General features: G+C 39.5%; 2 protein-coding genes across 5 annotated transcripts in view; one reads left to right on the forward strand and one right to left on the reverse strand.

The window, feature by feature from the left end:
- Positions 1–636: 636 nt before the first annotated feature.
- Positions 637–27,415, reverse strand: AQP9 (aquaporin 9). 2 transcript variants are annotated; one of them, XM_071755096.1, is made up of 6 exons: positions 27,060–27,415; positions 15,306–15,432; positions 11,718–11,855; positions 8,007–8,125; positions 6,192–6,409; positions 637–1,369 (listed from the first exon to the last, which is right to left on the reverse strand). In XM_071755096.1, the coding sequence occupies exons 1-6, from the start codon at positions 27,159–27,161 to the stop codon at positions 1,207–1,209; spliced, it is 867 nt and encodes a 288-aa protein (XP_071611197.1). In that variant the 5' UTR covers positions 27,162–27,415; the 3' UTR covers positions 637–1,206. The 2 variants fall into 2 exon arrangements, with proteins under 2 accessions (XP_071611197.1, XP_071611198.1); XM_071755097.1 differs by having other exon boundaries at positions 26,909–27,377.
- The window catches only part of ALDH1A2 (aldehyde dehydrogenase 1 family member A2), a 67,716-nt gene continuing 63,398 nt past the window's right edge, over positions 23,279–27,596 (forward strand). The window contains exons 1-2 of one of the 3 annotated variants that reach the window (XM_071755087.1): positions 23,279–23,355; positions 25,796–25,921. The gene's annotated coding sequence lies outside the window, so the exon portion shown is untranslated. Of the gene's footprint in view, positions 23,356–25,795; positions 25,922–27,350; positions 27,419–27,596 lie in introns of those variants that run through there. The other 2 variants (XM_071755088.1, XM_071755089.1) reach the window with 2 other exon arrangements.

Below are 27,596 nucleotides of genomic sequence, written 5' to 3' on the forward strand. Positions count from 1 at the left end.
TTATTCATGATCACCACCACCAACCACGATATATATATATATATATATATGTATACATACTATAAATGAACTTTGATTTAATCAGATACATTCAATTCACAATGATGAAGCAGAAATAATTTCATTTTTCAAGGCTGGATATTTAGGAAGTGGTTTGTGTTTAAGGACTTCTCTTTAGTGAAAGAGCTCTTCAGAGCTCTGATGTGCAGTTGGCCATCTTTGGGGAATTCAGATCTAGGACTAGGTCTGAGACCAGTTTCTAATTTTTATTACTGCTGCTAAAATAAAAATTACTCCCACAAAGCAGATGGAATCCCACTATGCAGATTAACAGAAGGTCTCTCTAAAGTTCATACAGACATAGGCTGTGTGCTGACCTCTTGCACAGGATAAACCTCTGTTGCTGGCCCATCTCCACAGGAAATAATTTTTTCCAGAAAGCACAGCAGAAGAGGTTCAGCTTAATATTACATTAGGATTTTAATATTGGGCAGCATGAAAGTAAAGCAAACAGTTTAAAAATAATCTAACATTATTGCTACGAAGGACATGTGCAGAAGTACAGCTGTGTCTCTTTGGTGTTGATCTTATAACACCCAGTTTTTGCCTTTTCTTTTTGTATTCTGAGTTACCAGAATTCATCATTAATTAGTTGATTCCTTGCTGATCAATTAGTGGTTCCATGAAAATGTAAGTTAGTTGAAACTACTTCAGTTGACATTTAGGCAGTGCAGGTATTGTTACTGATTCTCAGATGTGTCTTTCTTAAGCAATGGCTGTAAGAAGTGACCAGTGCTCTTACACATTAACTCAGCACAGAACCAACTTACTGCTTGTACATGCTGTTTCATAACAATATCTCATCTATTTTCAGTTTATTAGTCAACATGATTAAGACCATATGTCTTGAATTAACAGGTCAGTGCATCATCTCCCTACAGTTTCATCTAGGAGATAACTTGATCATAAAGAGGAAGAATATGAAAAGAAGAACAATTTCCCATACCCACCCCCAAGTGCCCTGTTTGGAATGTGATCAGCCTGACACTTCATGGAAAGAGGTCAGTTTTGAAATTGCCTTCTGTACAGATTTTTCTGCTTTGACATGTGAATTTCTGCTTGAGGCACACAGTTTTTATAAAGTGGTCCAAACAATCATTTGCATAAAAGCTACACAACAAAATGAGAGAGAAAATTCTGCACTTCTTACTCCGTGTTGGTCAGTTCGTATTTATCACGCACATCATTTTCTTCACCTGAATGAGTATCTGAGTGATGAAATTCAATAAAAATAATGTAGGTCATTGCTCCGAGTACACTTCCCAGCATAGGTGCAACTATAGGGACCCACCACCAATTATTTCCAGCCCTGTAAGACGAAAAAACAAACAAAAAACCCCACCTGAGCATGAATTACCATAATTTCTTACTCTAGTGAACACCCTTCATTATATTTGGCAGTGAACAAATATGGTGATGTGACACTCACTGTGCTGTGGACCTTTCTGTTTTGTCTCACATGCCTGTAAATGGATGATGCTCCTGTCCTGCCTGTGCTGTGACTGAATTGCTAAGTAACAACCACTAGGCATGTTGGTCTATGTGCTGTACTTGCATCTTAAAAAACAAGGCCTCTTTACTGCATGTCTGTTTTGGGGGCAGGGGATCATTTCTCCCTTGTGGAAAATGGGCTTCATTGACATACAGTGAAGTAGACTGGGACATATTTATTGCACAGCAATCTTGACTGATGCTGTTGCCAGATGCTCACAAATAGGTTTTTGGGAGTGATTCATGCAAATGTATGTTGCAAAAATGGGTTGTCTCAGCTGCGTGGAGATGTGCATGTTCCAGCCTGCAATAGTATAATACAGTGTTCCTCTTGACAAGTATAATTGATTTTGAATTTATTTATCTTAAGGACTGTGATAGAAAACAGTAAAGTTTATACTTGACTAGAAATTATGCTTGACTAGAATGGTAAACATTCAAATTTCATGATGTTGTGTCTTATATCGGAGTTCAAAATATGAGGGCTTTCAGTAAAAGGTAAATAAGCATTTAAAAATTTTATACACCTAAAACTTAATCATTTTTAGAATTGCTGTGTTCTGTAAGAAAGTCTGGTATGTTGGCTCCACTGAACAGTTTACACTCACTTTGCACAGTTACTAGGATTTTATTTTAAATGTGTAGATTTATGAATATTTTTAAAGAAATGTGTCCACTATTTGACAGTATACAACAATAAATACCAGCCTCTTTCTGCAGGAGGCTTGGGCTTGTAGAACTGCTCTTCCTTTCCTGGAGGTCCACAGTCAGACAGTAGATTACTTGAATATTTGTTTCAGACTACAGACTTTATTAACTGTACTGGTGGTTGAAGGTGTTTTGATTTGATACGTGCTGTATTAACTGAATATGCAACCCAGACACCTCAATTTCATGTGCATTGGAAATGGACAAGTAACATTTTTTTTTCCTCCCAGAAATTCAAAGGAACAAATTAATCTGTGAGAGAAACTTTGCAAGAAGGTGCTAGGGGAATATTTAAACTGTAAGGATAGTTATTCAGCACTCAGTTCTACAGATTTAAGCAGAAATGAACTTGTGGTTATGTCACAACACAGCAGAACAGAGCTGATCTCACAGTGCCCTATTGATGATAGTAATATTCCTTGTTCAGAAATGCTTTGGTTGTGTATGTTTTGTCTTTGGAATTATGTAGATCTTGTCCTGGGGATACAAAAACCCTCTTGATACTGTTCTACTAAGATTATAGATCAGTTTGTTGTTGAGTTGTGAATATCCTTTGAGCCCCTGAATTTCTGGAACAAGCATGGACTAGGGTTTTATTGAATTAAGCAGCACAACTAAGTCTGTATCAAGTACTTGCATGTATTCTTTTGTGTTGTGCCTGTGTACATGGCCATGTAATGAAGATGTTTCTTGGCAGGTTTCCTTCTGGGATTGTTCCATGAACTAAAATGTGCCTCCATGGCTCCTGCATGACCTTCCCCAAATCATGGCCTGTATTTGCAGCAGCTGCTGTCAGATAAGGTGAGGGGTGTAAACTCTGTCTAGAGGGCAATGCCAAAGCTCAAATGAGATCAGGACACAGCTGAGTTTAAAAGTTCCACAACACTTAGTGGCTCCTTCACTACCACAGGAGCAAGAACTCTATGCCAAGCACAGGCAGCTTGACCAAAGTAACCTGAGTTCCCTGATGCCCTGGCTATACCCAGCTTACAGGTAACTAACCAGGTAACTTGGTAGCTTCATTTGCTGCCAAGTCAGCAGGAAAACATCCACCTGTGCCTTTGTCATCCTCAGGTGTGTTTGCTGTTGATCAGAGCAGGAGGGAGCCAGCAGCGATGGGCAGGAGGCACAGGCACAGGTGTGGCAAGCATGATTAACTGCAAAAATTTCTAGGAAACTACAGAGTTATAAGCTACATGGTCTAGGAACTTGGGCCCATTTTATTCTTGCAAATACATTTCTCACCTAGCCAGCTGCTGCAGGACAGTTTGCTGGAAGAAATGCCAGGATAATTCAGGCATTCAGCAGCATAGAGGCTATTTGGCTTCTGTTCTACACTTCGGCACCCAAATCCCTGTGCAGACAGGAGGTGCATCTCCTGACATTTTCCAAAATTCAGTTTAGTTTATTCCGGGCCACTTGTCCCCGGGGCCGGTGGCCACGAGGTGTCAGCGTTACCGCGGCGGAGGAGCTCTGGCAGGCGGCACCGCCAGTCCCCCGCATCGCTGCCGTCACTGCAGTCGCCCCCAGCCCCAGCAAAGGTGCAGAAGAACCTGCCATGAACCAAGGGTGAAACATGCTATGGCTGCCTTCAAATCCTGCTCTGAAATTCAGTTCTGTAGAGGTGTTTCGTGCTTTCTCGCTGCCACTTCATACTCTGTTACACTTGTCAAAATCCAGACTCTGGTGTTTGGATTCAAAGCTCCGGCTGTTTTCTCACTACCCAGAACTTGTCTTAAGCTTATTAGACAACTAAGCATGTGCTTAAGAAAGACTCCTCGTTATCTCCATGGTTTTAGGACAAATCATTAGAAACATTAACTTCTCACTTTAGAGACCTAATTTCTGGTGAAGGGGGCAGTTGCCATCTCTGACACCTGCTCACAACAGGTTGAAGAGCATTTTGCAGGAGCTGGCCTGACCACATCTAGTGTGTGTGAAATGGTGCTGGACAGGCACACCCTTTCCTGCTGCAGTGGGTCAGAACAGCTTCTAAGGGGAGCCTTTAACCAAAACAAAGCCAGTTCCACTGGACAGGGAGACAACACCCTGCTGAGAACATGATAAAACCAGGATTTACTGGACCTGCAAGCACAAAGAAAGGGAGGGGGAATTTCCCAGCTTTGAATGGATTGTTTAAATGTGGAGAGCATTTGCTTAGGATCAGAGACTCTCATTCTTCTCTATCTGATCTCTTTCAAAGTGCAGCTTTCCTGGTGGTCCCTGGCTGCTCTGTAGTCAGCATTCAAACACTCACTGGCCTGCACAGAGGATGACTCCATCATTGAGTGAGATCCTTCCATTCTCACTCCAGCCACTGTTCAGTGTCTCTTCAGTATTTCCTGTGGCTCAGTTTGTGTGACACTCAGGCTGCTGTGTAGGTGTCATGCTTAGGTGCCAGTTCTTGGGCATGTGTTTTACTAGAGAGCTTAAGCACCTGCCTCAAGGCTGTGGATTCCAGGTGAGCTGAGCAATCCAATGTTTAGCTGTAAACTGTTGCTGCTTAACATCAGTCTCTCGTGCACATATAATGCCAGCAGAGCATCAGGCAGTTCAGCATCCAAGCTACAATCATTCAGACTTCTCCCATGGCCTATAACATCCAAACAAAGCTCAGGTTCTTCCTAAGTCCCCCCTGGGTCTGTGCTGTAAATAGATAAGAACATATTCCTGTTGTACCATTCCCTTGAACTTGGTTATAGCTGTAGCCTTGTAACTGAAGGAAGGGAGGAATTCTTCTTCCTCAATTTATACATCACTGAGACTACTGTAGCTTATTCTGCCAGTGACCAGAAATCTTCTATCTTTTTTTTTATGTTCTCGTTTTTAACATTCGTTTTATAGTCTTTACAGTGAAGACTGCAGATTAAAGTGTGTGGCACACTAATGTCATAATCAACAACTACTTATAATTAAACAGGCATGAGAGAGGAGAATCCTAGGATTGGGATGTCATTCTGTGTGGTGCTATTGAAAATGAAAAGTACAGTCTGTATTCCTTTTTCTTCTATGCCATGCTTAGCCCTTTTGTAGAAAAAAAGCTTTGTTCCTGCTCTCCTCTCCCAAGGCATGTGATTTGTGTGGATGGAAGTCATAATGAATACACATTATTTGTTCTTGATGAAGTAGCTAAAATGAAATCTCTATTAACCAGAGCTCTCTACTGGTCTCCAGTACTTCTGGGGATTCCTACTTGTAAATAACTGGAAAAACAAACTATACAAAAATAAACCAAAAGATCTACCTCCTGATGACAGGTTACTCTTACTTAGCTATGCCAGGGTGCCTCTAACACTGGCTATGTGTAAGCTGTGGATTTGATATGCAACTAATTAGCTGTGGATTTGGCCAGCCAGGATGGTGTGAGTGCATGCACACACACATGGCCTGGGATTTGGGAATGTGCTCTGAAATGTGGGAAAATGAAGGGAGCTTTCTTTCATTCACTCCTTCGTTCCCAGGCAGGAAGTCAGGCTTTTAGGTAGTTGTATATTTCTGCACCAACTCAGTAGTAATAATAGGCTAAATCAATCTGATATGTCTGTGTTTTTCACAGCACCTAATAAATATTCCCACCTAACTCTCTCACAATTTTATATTTTTCCCTGAAACTGCAAGAGAAGAGAAGAAAGCACCCTTACATTATCAGTGACCTCTAAGAATCTCTAATATTTTGGGAAGGATCTGCTTGAAACTATGATTGATATTATATGATAGATAATGCATGTTTGATTTGCCCTAGGAGCAGGAAATCCTTTTTAAAGCCCAGTTCCTAGAAGATGTCTGGCTTAAAGTGCATGAATAGCTTCTCCTGGTATGCAAAGAATTACCTATATGTATATAAAGTATAACTTGGCACCATGTTGAATCAGGTTTTTCCTAAGAAGCAATTTTAACCAAGAGGATTAAAGTTGAGATCCAGACATACTTACGTGAAGACTTCCATCCCCCATCCTGCAATGGCTGTGAAGAGCCTTGGGCCCAGATCCCTGGCTGGGTTCATGGCACAGCCACTGTTCATTCCCAAGGAGCAAGTAAGAACAATTATAAGAAGTCCTACTGCAATTGGCTCCAGGCCCTTTGGTACACTGTTGTTTTTGGTGTCAAAAATAGCAAAGATAGCCAGAAGAAGAACAGCTGTTGACATCACCTGGCCAATGCAAAGAAAAGAATATTGAATAAGGACATGCAGATTCCTTCCAGTAATGAAAAGAAGGGGCCATAGCAGCTGTGGATTGCAGTGGCTTAGGGGTGGTATTTAGCTGTATCCCACTCTACAGAGCAGCACAATTTGGCACCCAGTGCCTCTCTGCTTCACAGTAATAAGAAGCTTTGATGAAGCTTTGTGCTGAGGGCTCTTGGAAGAAAAAAATCTGGAACAACACAGTGTGGAAAGAATAGAGGTTTTAAAAGGCATCTCCTGTGTGAGGTTTAATTCTTTGTTTCCACTTTTTTTCCTATCTATTTAACAGTGCCAGTCACTTGATTTTTGGCAGTTTTGATATGCCCATACAATCAGTTACACTGCTATGGAAGTGTGTACTGTGACTGTAGCTTACACTGATAAACTAGGCTAAATGTGCACCTTTCTATCAAGGTGTTGCATAATGCAAGAAGAAAAGTGAAGTCTAGTAAGTAAAAATTGAGGAGCTAAAAATTAGGAATTGCCTAGATTAAGGTTCCACAACTAACTGTGACATAAACTCTGTATTGGATATGCTAACAGAGCTGTTGAAGAAAAATTTCTTGGAAGTGCTGTTCATGGAAGTGCTGCTGTGCTTAAATCAAATGCTTTCTAAATGTTGGTTTGGCTAATAATTAACCTGGGGAAAAATAGATAAAAGACTCAGCAATGTGTTCAATTTCTATATTGATTTCAAAATGTTTAAATTTGACGGGGGGTTAAAAATGATTTTTATTTATTTAATGTTGTTTTAAAATATCCTTGGGCAAAAAGATCTTATGGAAAAGTCTGTTGACTGGCCCAAAGCAAAAATCAAAATTGTCTGTCTTATAAAATTTCAATATAGTGTTTGGATTTTATTGAAGCCAGATTTCACAGTCTTTTGAGTCCTTTACATAAGGAATTCCTGTGCTCCAGCAATCCCTAGTTTTTCATAGGTTACATACACAGAATATTTATTTCAGGGATGTCTGAAGATGACAAGTAAATTGATTCAAAGTAGGTAGAAGATCTGAAACTTTGTTTTCACTGTTGGATAAGTGGGATTAGAGAATACAAATTGGAAATCAAGTGAAGATTTTTTTTCAGATTCAGTCATTTAAAAAATAACATATTTCAAATCTGTTTGCAAAGAGAAAGGTTTCTGATAGCAGAAAACTCAGTTGTTCAAGGTGTGTTAATCTGACTGTTTAAGCATTACTTGGGGAAGAACAGGTCCACAAAATGGGCTGCATTTTGATGTAAATGGACATAGCTCTGCTAAAATTTATGGAGAAACACTGATTTATGCTGGGAAAAATCTCTTCTGTATATTATATTAAAGCCATGTAGAGTGCAACCATTAATATGATGCATGTAGAAAGAACAACCTGAAAATTATCTTTCTTGTGAAATATGACTTAAATGTAACCCCTACAAATAGCATTGCATTCTCTTAGCTGTTGCATGCAATGAAGTATGACCCTGGTGAGATACCTGTCAGATATCTATGTATTTTTTATGGTTTGGTTTTACAGTTATCAGTAGGTTTAATTTGTAGAATCAAGACAGCAATTGCACTTACCTGGTCTGCAAATCCATTTAGGAGGGACAGATATGGAGCTGGATATGTTGCAAAGATTTGTGCTGTGGCATTAGGTCCTGTGACTTCAAGTGTTCCATTGCTGTACTCCATGAAAGCATCTATAGAAAACAACCATTACCTGGTTGCACTTCTCCATAAACACTCAGTTTTCTAGGACTAGAATATTATGTGATGGTTCTGTGCACTTCACATTCTCAACTGAAACTGAGTTTGGTTTTGCTTTGTTTTGTTTTTGGTTTTTTGTTTTTTTTTTTTTCTGGCAATGTACTAAACAGATTTGAGAAAATGTGCTGATCATCCTTTACTGTCTCATTTCTCCCCCTGTGCCTTGAAGTATTGTCCAGCTTTCAAAGTGGGACTGTTTTTTCCCCTTCTTCATTGCTCCAGACTCAGTGCCAGGGAGCATTTCCTGATTCTCAACACAGATGCATTATTCTGGAAGAGATGTTATATTTGGCACAGAGCCCCCAAAAATTCCTAGCATCCTGATGGTACTGTTGTGGATTCCCAGCCACCAGGAAATACTACTCTTCCATCTGACAGTCATGCAGTAACTTCTGGGAATGAACTCTCCCACTCCTCTAAAGTAGTTTGAATTTTTCACTCTGTGTGGGCTTTCCACCCAACTGTTATGTTAGTCATGCAAGTTAGGAGAGGAGGGACTAGCCCCAAAACTTCAGTTCTTTGTATATTTAAGTTAGTGTATTTTTATATGTATTGTAAAGAGTCGTGTATATTTTAAATGTGTATTTATGTTAGTATGTTTAAAGTGTATTTTAAATAGTATAAGAAGAATTCTTTGTTGGAATGATTTGCTGCCGTGGCTATGTTAGAAATAGGGAGGACTAGATGAAGCCCTCAAAAATCCACCTTGGCAAGAATAACTAATTCTGTGCCTTAATTTCACTACTGGATCCAGTGATGAGGTGATATTTATGAGTGAAGAAACAGCTCCCCATCTCCCATGGAAGTTATGGTGAGGATTGTTAGCTTTTCCTGAAACTGCCAGGCAAATCTACTTCTTCACCCTGCTCTTCCTAGCTTTGCTTAAGGCCACAATATGGGTGCAGAGAATATTCAGTTATTTTAGTCAAGTGTTCTCATTTGCAGTGTCAGGTCATCTTGTTGCATTCCAATAACTCCTGAGAATTTCTAAATTAGAAGGAAAGGATAAGGAAAAGAAAATTCTACATTTGTGAATTACTTTGTGCACCTTTAGAAAGGCCTCTTTCATGTTCAGCAGTCTTTCATATATATATTTCCCTCACTCTTCCAGAGGTAGAAAATGCAAAGCACCTCCTGCAGGTAGGTGTGTATGGGGAAGATGCAGGTTTTGTGTTCTTCTACCAGTGAGTTTTCTGTGGATCTCAATGAGTACAGGACACTCCTGCAAGTTGCACAAAGGAGAAGGTACAGAAGAGGAGGGCAAAGTACTTCACTGGAGATAGGATGATGAGACAATCCTGCACTCCTGAATCAGGAACTGGTTGAAAGGAAGGAGTCAGAGAGTTGTAGTCAATGGGGCAGAATCTGGTTGGAGGTGTGTGACTAGTGGAGTCCCTCAGGGGTCGGTGCTGGGACCGGTGCTGTTCAATATCTTCATCAACGACTTGGATGAGGGTATAGAATGTACCCTCAGCAAGTTTGCTGATGACACTAAGCTGGGAGGAGTGGCTGACACACCAGAAGGCTGTGCTGCCATTCAGAGAGACTTAGACAGGCTGGAGAGTTGGGCAGGGAGAAACATGATGAAATTCAGCAAGGGGAAGTGTAGAGTTTTGCATTTGGGGAAGAACAACACGATGTCCCAGTATAGGTTGGGGGCTGAGCTGCTGGAGAGCAGTGTAGGTGAAAGAGACCTGGGGGTCCTGGTAGACAAGAAGATGCCCATGAGCCAGCAATGTGCCCTTGTGGCCAAGAAGGCCAATGGCATCCTGGGGTGCATTAGAAAGGGTGTGGTTAGTAGGTCAAGAGAGGTTCTCCTCCCCCTCTATTCTGCATTGGTGAGGCCACACCTGGAGTATTGTGTCCAGTTCTGGGCCCCTCAGTTCAAGAAGGACAGGGAAGTGCTTGAAAGAGTCCAGCACAGAGCTACTGAGATGATTAAGGGAGTGGAACATCTCCCTTATGAGGAAAGGCTGAGGGAGCTGGGTCTCTTTAGTTTGGAGAAAAGGAGACTGAGGGGTGACCTCATCAATGTTTTCAAATATGTAAGGGGTGAGTGTCAGGGAGATGGAGTTAGGCTTTTCTCAGTGGTGACCAGTGATAGGACAAGGGGTAATGGGTGTAAATTGGAGCATAGGAGGTTCAAGTTGAATATCAGAAAAAATTTTTTTACTGTAAGGGTGACAGAGCCCTGGAACAGGCTGCCCAGGGGGGTTGTGGAGTCTCCTTCACTGGAGACATTCAAAACCCGCCTGGACACGTTCCTAGGGGATGTACTCTAGGGGGCCCTGCTCTGGCAGGGGGGGTTGGACTAGATGATCTTTCGAGGTCCCTTCCAACCCCTAGGATTCTATGATTCTATGATTCTATGAATAACAGGAGGAAGTCTCCAACCTCAGCCATATGCTCCCAATCTTGGCTCCTTATCCTACTGATACCCTTTTGCAGAGCACAGTGAATCCAGCCCTAACCCCACGTGCATGTTCATGTGCTGCTGCATCCTGGCCACAGCCCTAATCCTGGCTGACTGGTTTGAGGGGAACTTAGATTCAGATGGAAATCCTGCTCTGGAATCCCAGAGTTCCAAATTCTAATTCTAATCTTAAAACAAACACAAACCCCACCCCCCAAACCTCAACCAAAAAAACCCACCAAACCCAAAACAGTTACCACAGTTCCTAAAGATTTTTCTGTTCATGATTCCTAGTGGTGTTGAGCACATAGCTGATACACAATAAGCTTTTAAATTTTCTCCTGTACCTAGACCCAGCATTATTTGCAGACATAATAGCTATAAGAGAGGCTTTGGAGGAGGTGGGCTGGAACAGTAGAAGCAGAGTTTTGGAGTGGGTTCTTGAAGTAACTGACCTGACTGAGTGGATTCATCCAATCAGGGAGTCTGTTGCTAAGTTGTTTTTTTTTTCTCTTTGTGGCACACTGTGTAAAAGAAACGTGCCTCAAGCATGCAGGTAATTTTAGGGTTTTTTTTCTCTTTTTCCATTCTAATGGAATGACCCCTTTATCACTCTGCCTGGAGTTCATTGCCTTGGAGAGAGCTACCTCTCTAGGGTGGTCTGAAGTTCAGTCAGGAGGGACTTGATCTCATATCCTGTAACCTCAATGAACAGTGTTGGTGATACTTGCCTACAGGCACTTGGATCAGGACTTTAATGTTTCTAATTTTCTTGGAAGATGAATAGCCCTATATCCTGGCTATTAAGTAATTTAAAATCCTTACTGAGAAATACGTGATCTCAGAGTATCTGATTTCCCATGAAAAATTTTTCTAAATTTCAGGACACTTCCTGGAGCATTAATGTTTCAGAAAAGTTGTAGGATAACCCGGAATGTTTGAGTCTTTTTTTTTTTTCCCTTCACACCCTTTATGCTTCTTGCTTTTTCCTTTCTGCCATTAGCCCTGTGTGAACCCAGTCCTCTGCCTGCTTGGTATTTGTTGGAAAATTGGGGCCTTAGAGACTGCCTGACCTCCAGTTTGTTCTGTGAGCTTGTCTGAGGTTTTCTCACCATAATAAATCCCAAAGACAGCTGCTGCTCCAACAAATGCTCCCAGGAGTTGTGCTAATATGTAAATTGGTAATTTGGTCCATTTTAATCTGCCAGTCGTGCACATGGCTAATGAAACGGCTGGGTTTATGTGACCACCTGAAAAATAAATCACAAAATAAGTCATATGGATTACTCAGATACATGAGAATGGGTGAAGGATTTGAAAAATTGTGGGCACTTTTGAGCATGAGACTAGTACCTGATTTTCTAGATGTTATTTTGCAATTAAATCCTGACTGCAATTAAACTGAAACAAGTTGTATGAAATTGGGGGATGGAGAAGGAAGCCAGTACCCACCAGTATCCACCAGTATCCTGCTTCCTCTTTATGCCTGCAAATGGTGCTGTTTATACTGCTGTACTTCAGTACATAATCTGTAGAGAAGTTTTTTAGAAAAATTCTAAATTTGCCCTGTTGGTTGTTATGGGAGGGTCCATCATTCTGGACATATTCTCTCAAGGGCTTTTTTTTGTTGTTTTGTTTTTAAGGGAGGATTGGGGCAGCAGAACATTTATTCAGTTTAGCAAGCATGTAGTAAGATTAAGAACTACTACTGGCTTGATCACATATCTTGAGGCAGATCTGGAGTATCCTCGATTTAAGCCATGTTTATGTCCCTGTCTTCAACCTGAGGCTACTTAGCAACTCAGTTTTCATTAGGATAAAAAAAAAAAAATACTGTTAGGGCTGTCCAGCATCATGCTGCCTGCTGGTGAGCTATGCCCAGATAGGATCTGGGGACAGCAGTGCATAATTCTTCATCACACGTTGTCACCAAGCTCTTGTGCCCTCCAGAAAGGTCCATGATAAGGAAACTGATAAGATAGCTGTGCTGAAATAGGGAATTCTATTTCCTGTGGATTTTCCTTCCTTTGTCTTTAAAAGTAGCTACACCTACATTTACACATGGAAAAGATTTCAGAACACTGAAATTCTTTGTGACAATTTTAGTTTCTAAAATATGTTTATTATTATGTCCCATGCTAGTCACTTCCCTCAACATCTTTTATCAACATGGAAAAAAAGGGTTGAAAGCTTTTGGAAAACTCCATTTTTTACAGATAGATAGTTGATACTTAAGAAATACAAATTGCCAAATATAGATGAGTCAGTGCTTCCCAGTAAAAGTACAGCAAAGCCCAAGTTTTTCAAGGACATAACAGATCCATTGCTTACTTACCATGTAAAGTCTCTTTTCAGCCTGAATGGTTATCATAAAAAATGGCCTTTGTCTTAATAAAATAACTAAGAGAGCATGACCTTTGTCTGTCAAAGGCCTGTGGTAGGGAGAGGGCCTCTATGTACAGTTTTTGTGTTTGCTTGCACTTCAGGTCAGTAAGTCATTATCTTGTGAAATCCAGGCACCTTTGATACAAAATGAACTGACAAACACAGATAACAGACTGGATAAAACCTTCTTTGTGTCACTTCCAAAACTCTGACCCAGTAGCATCAGTCTTGAATTAATTTTGAATTCCTCACTGTGCTTCAAATTCTTCAGCATGGAGCAAATAGATGGATGGCACCTTATTTAGCAGCCCTTCATGTGAATTTTGATAAATTGTTGTCTTGTCTTTTGTTCTTTACTCTGGCTGGAATGAATCATTTTCCTCTCTTTCAACACCTGATATTGTTCCCCACCTGTATATAATACATGGTGATTGTGATGGTCAGGACAAGTCATAATATTATTAGAGATGTCTGATTAACATTAAATCTGGAAAGGAATAGTCTAGGTGAAGGCTCTCATGCTGACACAGGGGAGGTAAAAGATTCTTGGATTCTGTGCTACTGGTAGCTTCTTGGTTAAAAAAACCAGGAGCCTACTGTGGACAGTGTGTTCCACATTCTTTTGTAGTTGCATTGATCCCACTCATGATTTTTTTTTTTTTTTTTTTTTGATGCTAAATTGGAAAAAATGATGGCAAATTATCTAGTCATTGAGGAATATTAGATGGAGGAAAATCAAAAAGAGAAATTTTCCTAGATAAAAGAGCTCAGATCCACCAGATTATATCTTTTTTGTTACCATGAAGCAAGAACTGATACGAAATATTTTAGCAGTACTTGAACCTGAGACCTGATGGCCAAAAAGCCATGGAATTTCCTAAGAAATGAACTGATATTCTAAAGTGTCCACTAATAATCAGATGTTGGATAGTCACAGCATATTGAAATACCCGTTTCTGTTCTTTCACAGAAAAAATGCACCACATGCAGAATCCTTTGTCATGGGAAAACCACAGAAAGCACTATCCTGCAACATCTGCAACTGCTCTGCCCTGCTGGGATTCAGCTCTAATCAGAAGGGCAAAACCAAGAGCTGAAGTTAAGGTGGTTCAGGTAATGTTCACTGCTGCCTTCACTTTGTGTGGATCCAAGGAACCATTCTGCTCTGTTCCAATGATAGTAACAAGACTGTCTGTGTTGCAGTGCCTTGAGCACTTCCTGATGTGAACTCAGGAACCTCCTCATGCATGGTACCTCAGTAAAAGAATTTTTAAATGAGAAAAGAAATGGCAATGGTGCTTTCTGCTATGGCAGCTATTTATAATGGCTTAATTATACCTAGAGATATCTGCCCAGATCAACTCTACCTTCTTTATGAAAGGCAAGAAATTCCTCTATGAAAACTGGAGTACAAGGGCACCATCTGCTTTACAAGGGCAACCTATATATCACATACAACCCAGAGTATTATGCATTGTAGTACACAGCATTATGTATTACTACAACCCATCAGTTCCTATTTTAAAGGGAGAATTTAAATGTTAAAAACCAATTATGCTAATGTTCCTGATATTAATTTGGCCCAACTGGTGGAGACAGGAGTCACAGCACCACCCAATGGGGCACATGTAGTCAGTGATTAGTTAGCCCAGCTACAAAGAAACTCCTGATGAGCATCTGTTGAGGAAATGTTCTAGCAGAAACAAAGAGGCACAGTCTGTATCACAGAATGGATCTCTAGTACTGAATCTCTTTGCTCTTTCTGCTGTCTGTAATTTGCTGCTTCTATGAATAAGCAAACAGGCAAGAGCAGACTTGCTACTGCTTGTTATAGGACATGGAGAGAGAAATTATAAGGTGAACCTGCTCAGTGTACCCATTGTTAGGTCAACATCCCTTCTACCTAGCTGGCAACTACTTCAGCTGGCAACTGCTGGATTCTGTAAGCTTCCACAGGTTTTTTCCTCAAACAGTGACTACATTGGTCATCTGTATTGACTGGCAGAATTTTACAAAGCAAGACCAAGCAGATTTTTGCTTTGCCCAGACTATTTTCCACAAAGGCCAGAGGTCTGCCAAGGCTTGCACAATCTAGTTCAGATCAGAGTTTGTTTGAAGAATTTGTCAAATGTCAAGAATACAAGGGAAGAATTAACACAAAAGATGTGCTAGTGAAACTGTGATGTAGACTCTGCTGTAATGGTGCATGTTATTGCTAGATACATAATTGCTGATATTATGTAATGGAAGGAATTTAACAAGGTAAGCTTCAAACCGTGGCAATAAATGATATATAAGAAAAAAAAGTCTCTTACCAGAAACCCCCCCAGTCACATACACTGCTACAGTGACTGCCATTGCAAATCCAACTGATATTGTCATGGGCCCTCCATGTTCTCCTCGGCTGAGGACAGCCTGTGCCACACACCCACATCCAAGGGCCTGCATTTTAAAAGAGAAATGTCAACCCCTGAGCATGTCTGCCAAATGTTATTGCTTAGTTTTCAGCTCCTGCTGCTGTCCAGGTATGGCTGGAAATGCTGTTAAATATTGAAAAAAATGTTAGAATTTGAGATTAGTGGCATGCTGTGCCATTGTTACCTTGCTGCAATGAGCATTGGCTCTTTATTTTCCCCTGCTCTGTGACCAGGAAGAATGTTTGCTGTAAGGACTGCTCTCTCCCCAGAAAACAACTTTCAAGCACAATCATGGAATACAGAGCAGCCCAAACAAGATCACACAGGCTCTATAACAAGTCTCCACATCCAAAAGTGAAGAGGGAATTAATTCTGTTTGGTAAGTTTTCAGTCCCAGATTGTTGTTCTAAGCAATGAAAAAATTACTATGGAAGTTAGTTCAAAAAGCTTTTCATGTTTAATGCTGAAATTCTGGAATGAGACAACTCTTGAGATAAGTGTGTTACAGTTATGCTGCATTCATATCATAAGTTGCTCTATTAAAATATGTACTGTTAGACCTTAGTATAGTTTATTTTAAATGGATACAATAAATGAGAAAGAACAGGTAGGATGATTCTGAGCTGCACAAGAAGAATCAAGACTGAGGGCAATAAACATGAAAGTCTGAGAGTTAAGGACCCAAGCAAAGAAAAGAGATATCAGGGCAAATCCTGGTGAGATAAAGCAAATGCTGTTTGTGATTTTATTGTTCAGACAGATGTTAAAATACATGATTACTTACACTCCTGAGGTGTTAATTCTCCCTTTGATATGTTCCACTATCTTTCTGCAAAAACTGAGTACAGGGTATGTCTGTGGGAAAGGAGATGAGCTCTGGCTGTGGGGCACAATTGCTTAGCTTCAAGCATAAGTTTAGGTCTTATTAAGGTTGGTAGGAAAAATTTTCAAAGGTGCAAGAGGCCTTTAGTTTCAGATAGGCTATCTGATTCATTTGTGCTAGAAATCAATTTGTGTCTTTGAAAACCTGCTTTTGAAATATATACCTATATATTTTTATATATATATTTTTATATACCTATATATATATATTTGCTGAATAAGGACCTAATACTTTATGGAATATATCAAGTGATATCTACAGTCTGAAGTCTTTTGCTTCTCTGCAAGTGTAAGTGATCTGAATTGTACTATTTCTGTGATGTGTCTATATTTATCTTGAGCAACCTTAATTACTTTGTTGCTAAATTGGATATATATATTTTATGTATATTCCTCATTTGATGATACATGGGAATCTTTTTTTCTTCCTATAAAATAATTCCATCTTAAGCAGTGCAGTTGCCTTTGTTAATCTCCTTGCTTTGCCTCAGTGTTCTGCCATTACTATGTCACCAATGACTGTACTACAAATATTCTTCCAAATTATGCATATTTGAATACATGAAGTGTAGTTATTTTATACATACTTTCAGTTGCAAGGCAGTTGTGTTCAGAAACTGCCATTTAATGGGAAAATCTCAGGCTGTACCAAAAAGTGATTGAGGTTTAACAAGCAAGTCCTGATAGAACAGAAGCAATTTAAACAGGCAAAATCATACTTTTATTTCCATTATTTCCCCAAGGGTTTTAACTAATCCCAAAAATGTGGCAGAAAAGCAGTCAGTAAAATTATGCTCTTAACCAGCTTTGCAATGCAGACGGAGTTTCTGTTGTAAAAGTGCCCTGAAACTGTGTCATATAACCAGGTGCAGCTCTTGCCTTGAGGTTACAATCATGCAAGCAAACAAAACACTGTCTGGTGCCAAAATGTTACAGCTGTCAGGTTAGGTAAGAGTAGGGTCGTGTTAGATAGCAGCAGTTTATTGGCCTGGATAATTGAAGTTACAAGACATATTCCAAGATGTAATCAACTGCTGTGCAATGGATGACATATGCTTACGTTAGGCATTCTCTCATTGCTATTAGTGATGTGTACCTAGCAATTCAAATGGTAAGCACAAAGGCACACACAGATATAAACCCAAACCAAAAGATATTTTAGTTGCTGGCAGCTGAAACCACATGTTTTTTAAAAAACTTCACCTAAGACAATTCTACCATTACGTATTTACACGTTTAATTAATAGGGAAAGAATAGTAACGCTGAAATATATTAAGTTTAAGACCAGGGCACGAGTCTAGAGGAGGTGGAGTTAGCATGCTTTAGCCTTCATTTTCCCAGCTTCTCAAAAGGGAGTATTCCAGAACTGCACCAAGCAAGATTTAGTCAAAGATATGGCCCAGGTGTGGAGCAAGTTCAGGAGCCTGGTGCACGTCACGGGGAAATACGCAACTCCAGACGCTCCGTGCAATTCCAGACTCCCCACTGGTGCTCACCAGTCTTGGAAAACTGAATTTACAGTCAAGAAGGCATCCTGGCCAGTGTGAACACAGCTGCAGTGGCTTCTTGCTTGGTGGATGTTGCTAATGTACAGGGAATGAACACTACTGCAGGCAGTCAGCGTGTGCCCGTTCTGGGATGGGGAAACTGGGAAGGGAACCTGCAAATCTGAACCATGTCACAGTAATATTTTCTTGATCTGTTGTCATTTTAGAAAGAGAGAGAAAGCATTTTTCTCATACCCACTCTAGGTAGGTTAACATAACTGGGAACTATCACCTGATCATGTAATTACCTGAGCAGCATTTTAATACCTCATGAGTCTTGCTTGGCTTAGTTAAGACCAACTAGATCATCAGGTTGTAACTAAATATTCTAAGTTTCTAGGCCAAGAGCAGCCATCAAAAAAAACTCATTGACTGAATCCTGGTGGGTCTATGGGAGTTTGGTTTACAGTATAATAAAGCCAGATCTCTTTATCTTATCTTGTCTTATCTTATGTTACCAGGTTTTCATCTTAGCAGTTATCTATAGCCTGATTAACTTTACTGGAGCAGCGTCAGTACTACCTTTTTACTCACAAAGTAATCAGATTACTGTCATAAATTGTTGTCTGCACGTTCTCTGCCAAAAACTTGCTTCATAGACATGAGATCCTTCTCTTTGTCTTGTGTAACAAAGCTAATATTAGGAAAGGAAAACAACTGGCCTCTAGTGAGCATCATGTCCTATTACTCCCTGGAAGCCTGCACAACTTTATCCTGCTCATCAGAGAGGCTGAGATCATTTTGCTTCCATCTGTGCTATTTTCAGGGTTTTTGCAAATGCTTGTGATTGCATTTGCACTGTATATACATTTCCCTGAAAGATCTGAATCCAGAATTTTAGGGTATCTATTTTTCTACATGTCCTGTAAAGCTCTGAACATCTTAAAGCACAATGCTTATACAAAAAAGGCCTCATCTTATTGAACAGCTCTAGTGGTAGTGTGCATTTATAGCCATGCACTTATACTGTGACATGAAAAAGGAGGCAAGTCTCCTGGTTTTCAGCAGTGTGGAGGCAACAATGTGTGTTTTGCTGGATCTTGTACATCATCTGGTGCCAAGTGGTAGTGAGTGGCATACCTACAGCAGGGTACCACAGGTATCCCTGCAGGCAGATTATGGCCTCAGGGGCTGCACAACTGATGATGCTCTACATAAAATCAAGAATTCAGCATGCTACAAAGCATACAGAGTCAGCAGTTACCAAAAAAAGTCATATTTTAATTATAAGCTGTACACTTTTTTATTAAGAAACACTAAAAAAAGAGTTCAGAATTTCTACTTTGGTTTTCAGGACAGAACCATACTCAAAGAAGCACAGCTAATGAAGACTCTCCCTCCAAGGATCCCTCCACCAAGTAAGACTTTTTTGTGAGGATGCCTTTGTTTAGGGCAGGCAGCAGCCCTGACCCTTTCCCACGCCACACTCCCACCTATGTTCTCCTACTGTTCCCCAGACAGGCATTTCCTGCTCGCCTGGAACTTGTCTGTTCCCCTTTTGCAGCCTGATGGACCTGCAGTACTGCTCTAGGTTCCTGCCCAGTGCAGAGCAGGGCACAGGCTCCCAGGGGCAGTGCATTAGGCTCAAGCTGTGTCCTTTCCATGAATGGCTTTCTGCTGTTCTGAAGTTGCTCACTCTGAGTCAGCAGGAGCAGCACAAAACTGCTGGGAGGCTTGAGAAGATGAGAGCAAGCTCTGGTGTTTTACTTCACATGGAAACCTTTGTGACTTCTTCAAGCAGCCAGACTTAGCACCACATATTTAGGCCCTTAAACCAGGGATACAATCTGAAGAGACAGAGAATCCTTTGTGGGGTTGGGAGGAGTGGTTGCACTTGCCCTTTGTTGCAGGCAGGGACCAAAATTGCCCATGAAAACATTAGAAGGTTGGTTGTGATTTTCTGTAGCCTTGTACAGTTCCTCCAGACCACTGTTAATATTCCCATATCCAGTTAGTTCTTGTGTTTTTTATTACAGTATTTAGAAACATTTCAGATAAGAAGCCAATTGCTAAACTGTTGCTATCCTTCTAAAAGTCTTAAATTTGGGGTGTATTTTCAACTCACTTTCTTTCTTAAATTTTTAAGCAGAAATGATCTGTTTGGAAATGATCTGTTGCATTTCATTGTAAGGTTTCATAATAGTGCTTAGAAAGTCTCTGCATACAGAGCCATAGTTTTGCTCTCTTTGTCTATGGTGTAGGGCCACAGTTCAGACTGGGCTCCTGAGCATTATTTCAGTAGGGATGGTAATGAAAACAGAGCAAAAATAGAGACACATTAGAGCTACTACAATTCAGGGCATTAGCTCTGCAAGAATTCAAGTTGCAGGAAACTCTTCATCTAATTTCATGTTTAATATTTGCTATCTTTCGTTAAATCAGTGCTTAAAATTTTTAAAGAGAGATAAAATACAGCTTACCAGTCAAGTAATTTTTAAATACTTTGAAAAACACATGGCTCATATTTTATCAGTAATTAAATATTTTGATGGGGGGGGGGGAGATTTCTGTACATTACGATTTAATCAAACCTGGAGTAATAAAAAATCACTATATCCGTTCTCCTGATGATCTCCTGGGACACAACCAATATCCTCTTGGGTTCAAATGGATTTCCCTTTATTTTTTTCAGGCTTGCTATCTAATAAAATAAGGGTTTGAAAAAAAAAAACAACCCTTATCATTTAGTTAATTAAATAGTATAAACGTAAGCCTTAAAATTATTCCCATTTTAAACCATTTTTTTAATGACAGAAAGCATTATTACTTGGAGACATGAATATAATTTAATAAGGCTTTGGATGAATTGTGTATATAAAGCTCTTAAAACATATAAAGATCTGGTTCAAATTGCTCTGTGGGAAAAATACAGTGAAAATACTGATGAACAGACTATGCTGTGTTATATAAACTGATGCTTTTAAATTTTTATTACTGCTTTTGCCTGTGCAATAGGAGACAAATAAAACTTTGAAATCACCTAGAGAGAATGCAAAGGCCTGCATTCTCTCATATTTTTTTATGATTAATATTGCACTCTTCATCCTGAAATGCTAAAATGCTTTCATTTTCTGAATTATATAGGGGAACTTACTTGAATTAGTTTCTTCAGTAAAGAGTATTTTTATTTTCTTACTAATTTTAGAAGTTCAAGAGAGAAAGGAAAGATTTCATTTTCAGATACAAACTTTCAGGAGGAAAAGATGAGCTCTTGTGGAGGGCCTAGGAAGAAGAGCCTCAGTAAGAGAAGAAAAATCTTACCTAGTAGCTTCTTGAGGAGAAAAAGAGCAGGTGCTGCTTCCCTCCCATCTTTCTAAACTCTCAAAATGTATTTACTCTCTGTAACAAGTGCCTAAGGAATTCTACCCTTCAGCAAGAGTGCAGGAGTAGGCATTGCTGCTTCTGAGAAAGGTTTTCTGCCCTCTTTTAGGAGTTTAAAGGTACATTTATCTTTTCTTTTATTCTATGTGTGCAGAAACAGGGTGGCTTGAGCTTTGCTGTGTCTTTGTGGTTGGAGGAACATGGTTATGAGTAATTAAAGCTTCAGTATGTTCTCTTCCTAAGGTGTTCTCTGTTGGGAAAAAAAACCTGAATGCTTTTAATAGTAAAGAAGCCTTTGAGTAATGGGTTAGAGCTACTGAGTCAAGTTTGCCTTGAAGCCAGACCATGAATGGGAGAGCTCACTAGAATTTACTTTTAGCCAGAATGGTTTATTAATGGTTTATTAAAGTGCTGAGATCCCAAAGATAAAAACTCACTGTACAGCCTGAATTGTGTTTGTTATCTTTAATTCTGTTTGCCAGCTGTTTATGACAGCTTCTTAAAGCTATTACTTTTGTTATATTTTTTTATTTATTTATTTGGTGAAACTTTTGAAAAAACAGACTGTGAATTTGTGTCTGTAAAATGTGAAGTTACTTTTTGAACTCACAGTTGAATGTTGAAAGGATTTAACTCTTCTGCAAGGCTCAGGGAGAATGCCTGAACTGCAGCCCTATAGATGCAAAATTTCTGGAAAAAATGCATCTACAGAAAAAGCCAAATACAGTAGCATGGAAGAGGAAGAGTTTGTACATCTTCAGCAGCAACCTTAGCAAAATTTCATGTCATCAGCATCTATGTAACTACTACATTTGCAGAAACAGAAAGGACTGATTTGGTGATGACAGGAAAAAGAAACATCCTCATAAAATGAACTGTTTTGGTTTGGAAGAGCAGGATTAAATTCTGTGACATTAGATTTATGATTGACTTCTCTTATTTATTGGTTGTACTATAGTATTGTTGCTAGAGAACTAATGTATGGAGCTCTGTGCCATAAGAGCCATTCCATTACACTGAAAACATTGCTAAGGCCCATGGTATTTGTAGCATTATATAATATATTAAAAGCCACTGAGTGACATGCCAAATATCAGTTATAAATATTTTTTAATAACTTCTTTTATCCAGCTTTGACAAACTTAAGTTCACTGTCTCAAGAGCTAATTATACAAGATTCTGTACTCCAGGAAATTCACTGGTGATGGCAAATCAGGCAGCTGTTGGAAGCTGCTGCTATTTAGTTCTGTACTTCAAACAAAACTTGCTCAGCATTTTCATCCTATCCAAAGAAAGAGTCTTCCTTTCACAAAATTTAGAACACGGAATTTATCTTTCTTTAATACAAAGTTAATACTTAAAAATTTTAAATGATAAACACTTATTCAAGGAGTTACTGATCAAAAGCTACATTTGCTTTTTTTTTCATGTAATAACATCATGTAATGAGGATTCTATGTATGTTTTTAATAAGGGCTGTACACTACAGTACATCATTGTAATTACCATGCACAGGAATGTAGGGTCTGAAAAAATATACAGAAAAATTGTTTAAGTTTTAATCTTGTAAACTAAGCAAATCCATGGAAAGTTATACTTTTTTCAGGCAAGACTAAATGCTTCAACAAAGCAGAAGTTGTAACTTTCATAAGTGATCAGAGTAGTAAAACAAGGCAAAAAGCTTCTGATGAGCAAAAGATTAAAAACCTGCTTTCTTATTAGCTGGAAAAATTGCAGTGTGGGGTGTCATGCATTCAATTCATGGTCATGCACTGCATCCTCTATGTACACACAAAAATTGGCTTTGTGAGCAGTTTTGCAAGAAGCTCCCTAGTTCCAGCTGTAGACTGAGCTTTTGGATAGGAATATATATGCAACCCATTTGTCTTTAAATGTTAAATGGGAGCCTGTGTTCTGTTTCAGCAAGGGACAAGAGCTCCATGCAGCTCCTTTCTGGGAAACTGTGTTTAGTAAAACGCTCTTGAGAGTGGAATTGAAATGCAAACTATGTTAGGTGAGCAGTAGCTGGTAAAGGAAGCCACATGGCCCATTTGGCTTCTCTTTTTGGAACCATTCCAATTCAGATATGCTTAATATGCCAGAGTGAATCCCATTTTGCTTGAGAGCAATGCAGCCAGGATTTAAAGGGGGAATATTGGAGAGAAGCATGAGTAAAAGCAGAGAGACAATTGGATAGGCAAGTTCCAGACTCTGAAAAGTCACATAAACCATCAACCTGATGCAGCATGGCTGCTTGACTTTTCTGGGGCTGGCAACCCAAGCTTTGGCCCCAGAGAACTTTCAGGAGCCCCAGAAAGAACTGTGCTGAGCCAGGAGACATGCTGGAGAAAAAAGACTTTTTGGAGGGCTCTTTCTCAAGGGAGGCCTCAGGGGCAGCCCCAACTACAGAAGGCTGAGGCTGTATCAGTCTGGGAAAGGTGTGTGTGTGTGTGTGTGTGTGTGTGCTGGCCTCTCAGCCCCCCTGGTACAACCAACCAGGAGTTCTCCCACCTCAGAAAACTGTTGTCTAGGTATAGGTTGTAGGGAACAGTCTCACAAATTGGTTCCAAACAGACAGTGTAAAACCCCCATTATTCAGTAACTGTTTCCTGGAAAACAGCTGCATCCTTTTCAAATGTTCACTGAAAACTTGATGGGTAGATTGTGATGTTTCATGGATATTTATTGTAAATTTAAAGTAGCACAGTTAAATGTTGCTGGTTGGGGATTTTAGCCATATAAGAGCACCAAGGTAAATACAAGAAGTGGCAGGAGTTTACAAATAATCTAGGAATATAAATAGCCAGCATAAAGTGTGCTCCTTGTTGCCTGTAGTGCAAATGTAGCATAGTTATGTTAAAATGGCATCACTCCATTTGTTTTATAGAAATCACATAAGACATGAAGTGCAATATTTTCTTAGTTTGATGAAACCTTGTAAAGTAAATACAATATAGTTCAATACAGTAATCAAAAGCCCAGTGTTACCAAATCCAAATGAAAACTGCACTTGGTTAGGGACCATACATTTTTAGCTATCTGTGCCAGTTCTTGTTCCAGAGTGTGGTTAGAGAAGCCATGCCATGTCTTGGGGAATAATTGAAGGCTTGATATTAAAAGAAACATTTTTTTTCCCCCAGCAGAATTAGGTGAAAGAGCAAACTAGCTTAACCACCAGTGGGGTCACCCAGACAGGTGCAAATGGCAGCTGCTCTGTACCCCACTGAATTCACCTATCCAGCAGGGCACTTCCAGCTTCCTAAGCTTCAGAGTTCCTCACTGAATGCTCAGAAATTGAAATCAGGTGCATTGATGAGCAGAGGGGGAGGCTCCCACAGGCTACACCTGCATTATCAAGTTGTGAAGTACAAGCAGCTGAGCTATTCAGAGAACCTGAGCTATTCAGAGAACCTATGGACATCTCATGAAGGATTACTTAGGAGTATACAGTCTGATCTGTAAGACTGACCCTAAATTAATAGTCAGCACATTTGCTGTGATGCTGGACCTCACCTTCCATTTCAGTTTAATCTGAAAAGAATTCTGTTTATGTGCTCTGAGACCATGCTGCAAGACAAACAACAGCATTGTTGAGATGATCAAGAGATGTTATCCAAACTGGGTGCCCAGTAACTTTCTCAATGCATGTTATCTCAAATCTATTCAACTTTGCAGGCAGAGTCCTTCTCACCTTCAGGTGAAGGCCTGTTTTTTTCTTGATGAGTGATTTAAATTTCTAGATATCCCCAAAAATAATCTTACAGTTTGTAGATTTTTGAAAATAAAGTTGCCAGACAGTATGTGGTCTGTGATGAAGTTCTCCAGAAAAAATAGAAAGAGGTGATTTGAGGGGACAGAATTACACCCAGCTGATTTCCCAGATCTGCTGGGTTGGTTGCAGATTTAGGTACAGTCATTTGGCATTGATTTCTAGACAGAGCCTGTGGGGAATAGAAAGGTTCATCCCTGCCTTGCTGCCTGGTGCAGGTGCTCCCCACAGGCTGTAAAACCCATCACAGTGACATGGAACAGCCTTCAGCAGAGATCTGCATCAACTGTGCTGAAGGCTGTGAACTCTCCTCTCAATTTGTAACAGGATTAAAACACTGTAACAGAACTGTGGAAGAAAACTATCCCTTCTTTTGCATGCACAATGTCTGTTTTTCCAGGATTTCTGCTCTCTGGCACTTCTGTCCTCTGAGTGTCTCTTTCATTAGCTCTGATTTAAGTTAATGGTTTAATATTTATCTGTTCTTAAAGTGAAACTACTTACTAGCTGTCAGAGTCTAAAAGCAAAAATACATATGACAGCAGGAAAGTCTGTTTCTTCACAATCATGCTTTGTATTGCCACTAACTTTTTAAGTCAAACACAAATCAAGATATCCAAGCATTGAGAATTCTGCAGTGTAATCCACGTGAGGCTCTTCTCTGTTTTAAGCCAAAGTAGAAAGGGCTCAAGATAGAACTGAGAAACTCAGATGATCAACAACAATTTTGTAGCTTCATTTTCTATTATGTTGTTATGGTGAATATACTAGAAAATGGGTTCTGGGTTTTCATTTCCTTCTGGTGCAGCAGGACACTAAATAATGGCATTTGTGGTCTAATCTGTGCTTTAATATGTTTTTTTTTCAGTTGCTTAATTGCATTAATGGAAAGAGGAGGATGATCTTGTGGCGAGGCCAGAGTACTGGAAGTCAGGTGATCTGGGTTATATTCAGAGTTCTGCCACAAGCTTCCTGTGCAGTCTGCTGTAATCAGGTTTGCTAATATATAAAATGAAGATAATGACATTTTCCCCTCTTTACTAGGGTGTTGTGACACTTAATTCATTAATGTTTGTAAAGTGCTTTGTGCTCTTTGCTTCTAAATGTGCTCCTTACTGTAATAATGTCTTATGGATGGTACTAAATTTGAGAATAATGTTAACTTTAGTGCCTGTGCATTTCAGTTGGCTGAAGTGTAGTTAACACCATTATTTCTGTGTATTTTATGAGCTACTGGAATTTTTTAGACCATTTACTTGAAATTTAGCTAATACAGCTGCAGTTATAAAATATGCTATGTCAGTACTATGCCGGCTTTGTAATTTTTTTCTCCTTTCACTATGATGAAATCTTTAGCAAGACTGTCTTGCTCAGACTGAAAGGAGGAAGAAAGAGTATGGCATAAATACTTGGCTGCTTGGCTCCTAGCTCTGCTACTCAGCTTGCTCTCTACCCTGGTAAATTACTGAATCGCTCTGTGACCCAGTGCAAAATGCAAAAATTGAGCAAGAAAATTACATTTAAAAAAAAACAACAGGGAATTTTGGTATCTACCTAAATTGTAGCACTACTACAGGGCCAAGCAAATCTATGTAGTACAGTTAAAACCAAAACAAAACAGTTAAAGTTTAGCAATGCAGCTCCCAATAAATTTACTAAAAATCAAACTGCTGAATCTCCGTATCTCACAGGAACTAACTCAGCTAAAATTCTCTTCATGTGCAACACAGTATGTTTGTTAAAGCAAATAGAATTTGTGAGCATAGATTAAACTACTGAGTTTAAAAACAAAACAAAAGCAAACCAAGAGTATTATTAGCATGCATTATGCATATCTGGATTTTTCAAAATGTGGTAGTTCATTGAAATTCTGCTCCTATACGAAATCAAATGCTTATCAGGCATTTGTAATACATAAAGCTATCTGCTTTTAGTAGCCAGGGATAATTTTATCAGCTGGAGAAAGAAATTACAAACTTACCTTAAATAGAAGCAATTCATTCGAGGCTGTACAATGTTTGTCAGGCAGTAACCAAGCTGCTGGTATAGTACAAGAAAAAGCATACTCGTCCTCTTACAACCACTGTCCAACATTAGATTAGTAGGAAGAAAGGAAAGCAGCTGACACTTACTATCAATATAAAAGTTCCCAGGAATTCTGAGAGGGCTTCTTTAACCAAGCTGTTCTTGAAGGCAAATTTCTCCTTTAAACTCTTTCTGCTTTTCCGGCTCATTTTGGCTTCCTCTATTGCTCTGGTGCCCTAGTTACAAATACACACAAAATTTGCTCTGTATTCGTCCCTGCTTCAGCTGAACTTTGACACTTTTACTTATACATTGAAATATGAGATTTCATCTTGTACAGCCAGTGAAATCATCTGACTGCAAGCAATGACAGAACCAACTCAACATGCCCTAACAATTCATCATGAGTTTTCCATCCTGTGCCTTCTCTGAGCACACTTCTATTTATACTGATTAGATAATGCCAGTAAGTTCACAATCAGGACTCTTCTTTTTTCTTGCAGAATGGATTAATCATTATCTTTCCTGCTATGTTGTGCTGGGTTTTTTCCCTAGTAAAAATGGCCAAATGTTGTTCTTGTCACCCTGATCAAAAAGGCAAAAGGAGAAACCACAAAGTAAGGAAGCAAAATATGATTGAAAAT

This window comes from Heliangelus exortis, chromosome 11, assembly GCF_036169615.1.
Source record: "Heliangelus exortis chromosome 11, bHelExo1.hap1, whole genome shotgun sequence".
In the NCBI taxonomy this organism is placed as follows: domain Eukaryota; kingdom Metazoa; phylum Chordata; class Aves; order Apodiformes; family Trochilidae; genus Heliangelus; species Heliangelus exortis.

Excerpts from the sequence above, each read along its gene's own strand:
- AQP9 (XM_071755096.1), bottom strand. The coding sequence starts at position 27,161 with ATGAGCCGGAAAAGCAGAAAGAGTTTAAAGGAGAAATTTGCCTTCAAG. Across the intron at positions 6,410-8,006 it reads TAAATGGATTTGCAGACCAG|GTGATGTCAACAGCTGTTCT; the intron begins GTAAGTGCAATT and ends TGCATTGGCCAG. Across the intron at positions 1,370-6,191 it reads TGGGGGATGGAAGTCTTCAC|GGCTGGAAATAATTGGTGGT; the intron begins GTAAGTATGTCT and ends TTCGTCTTACAG.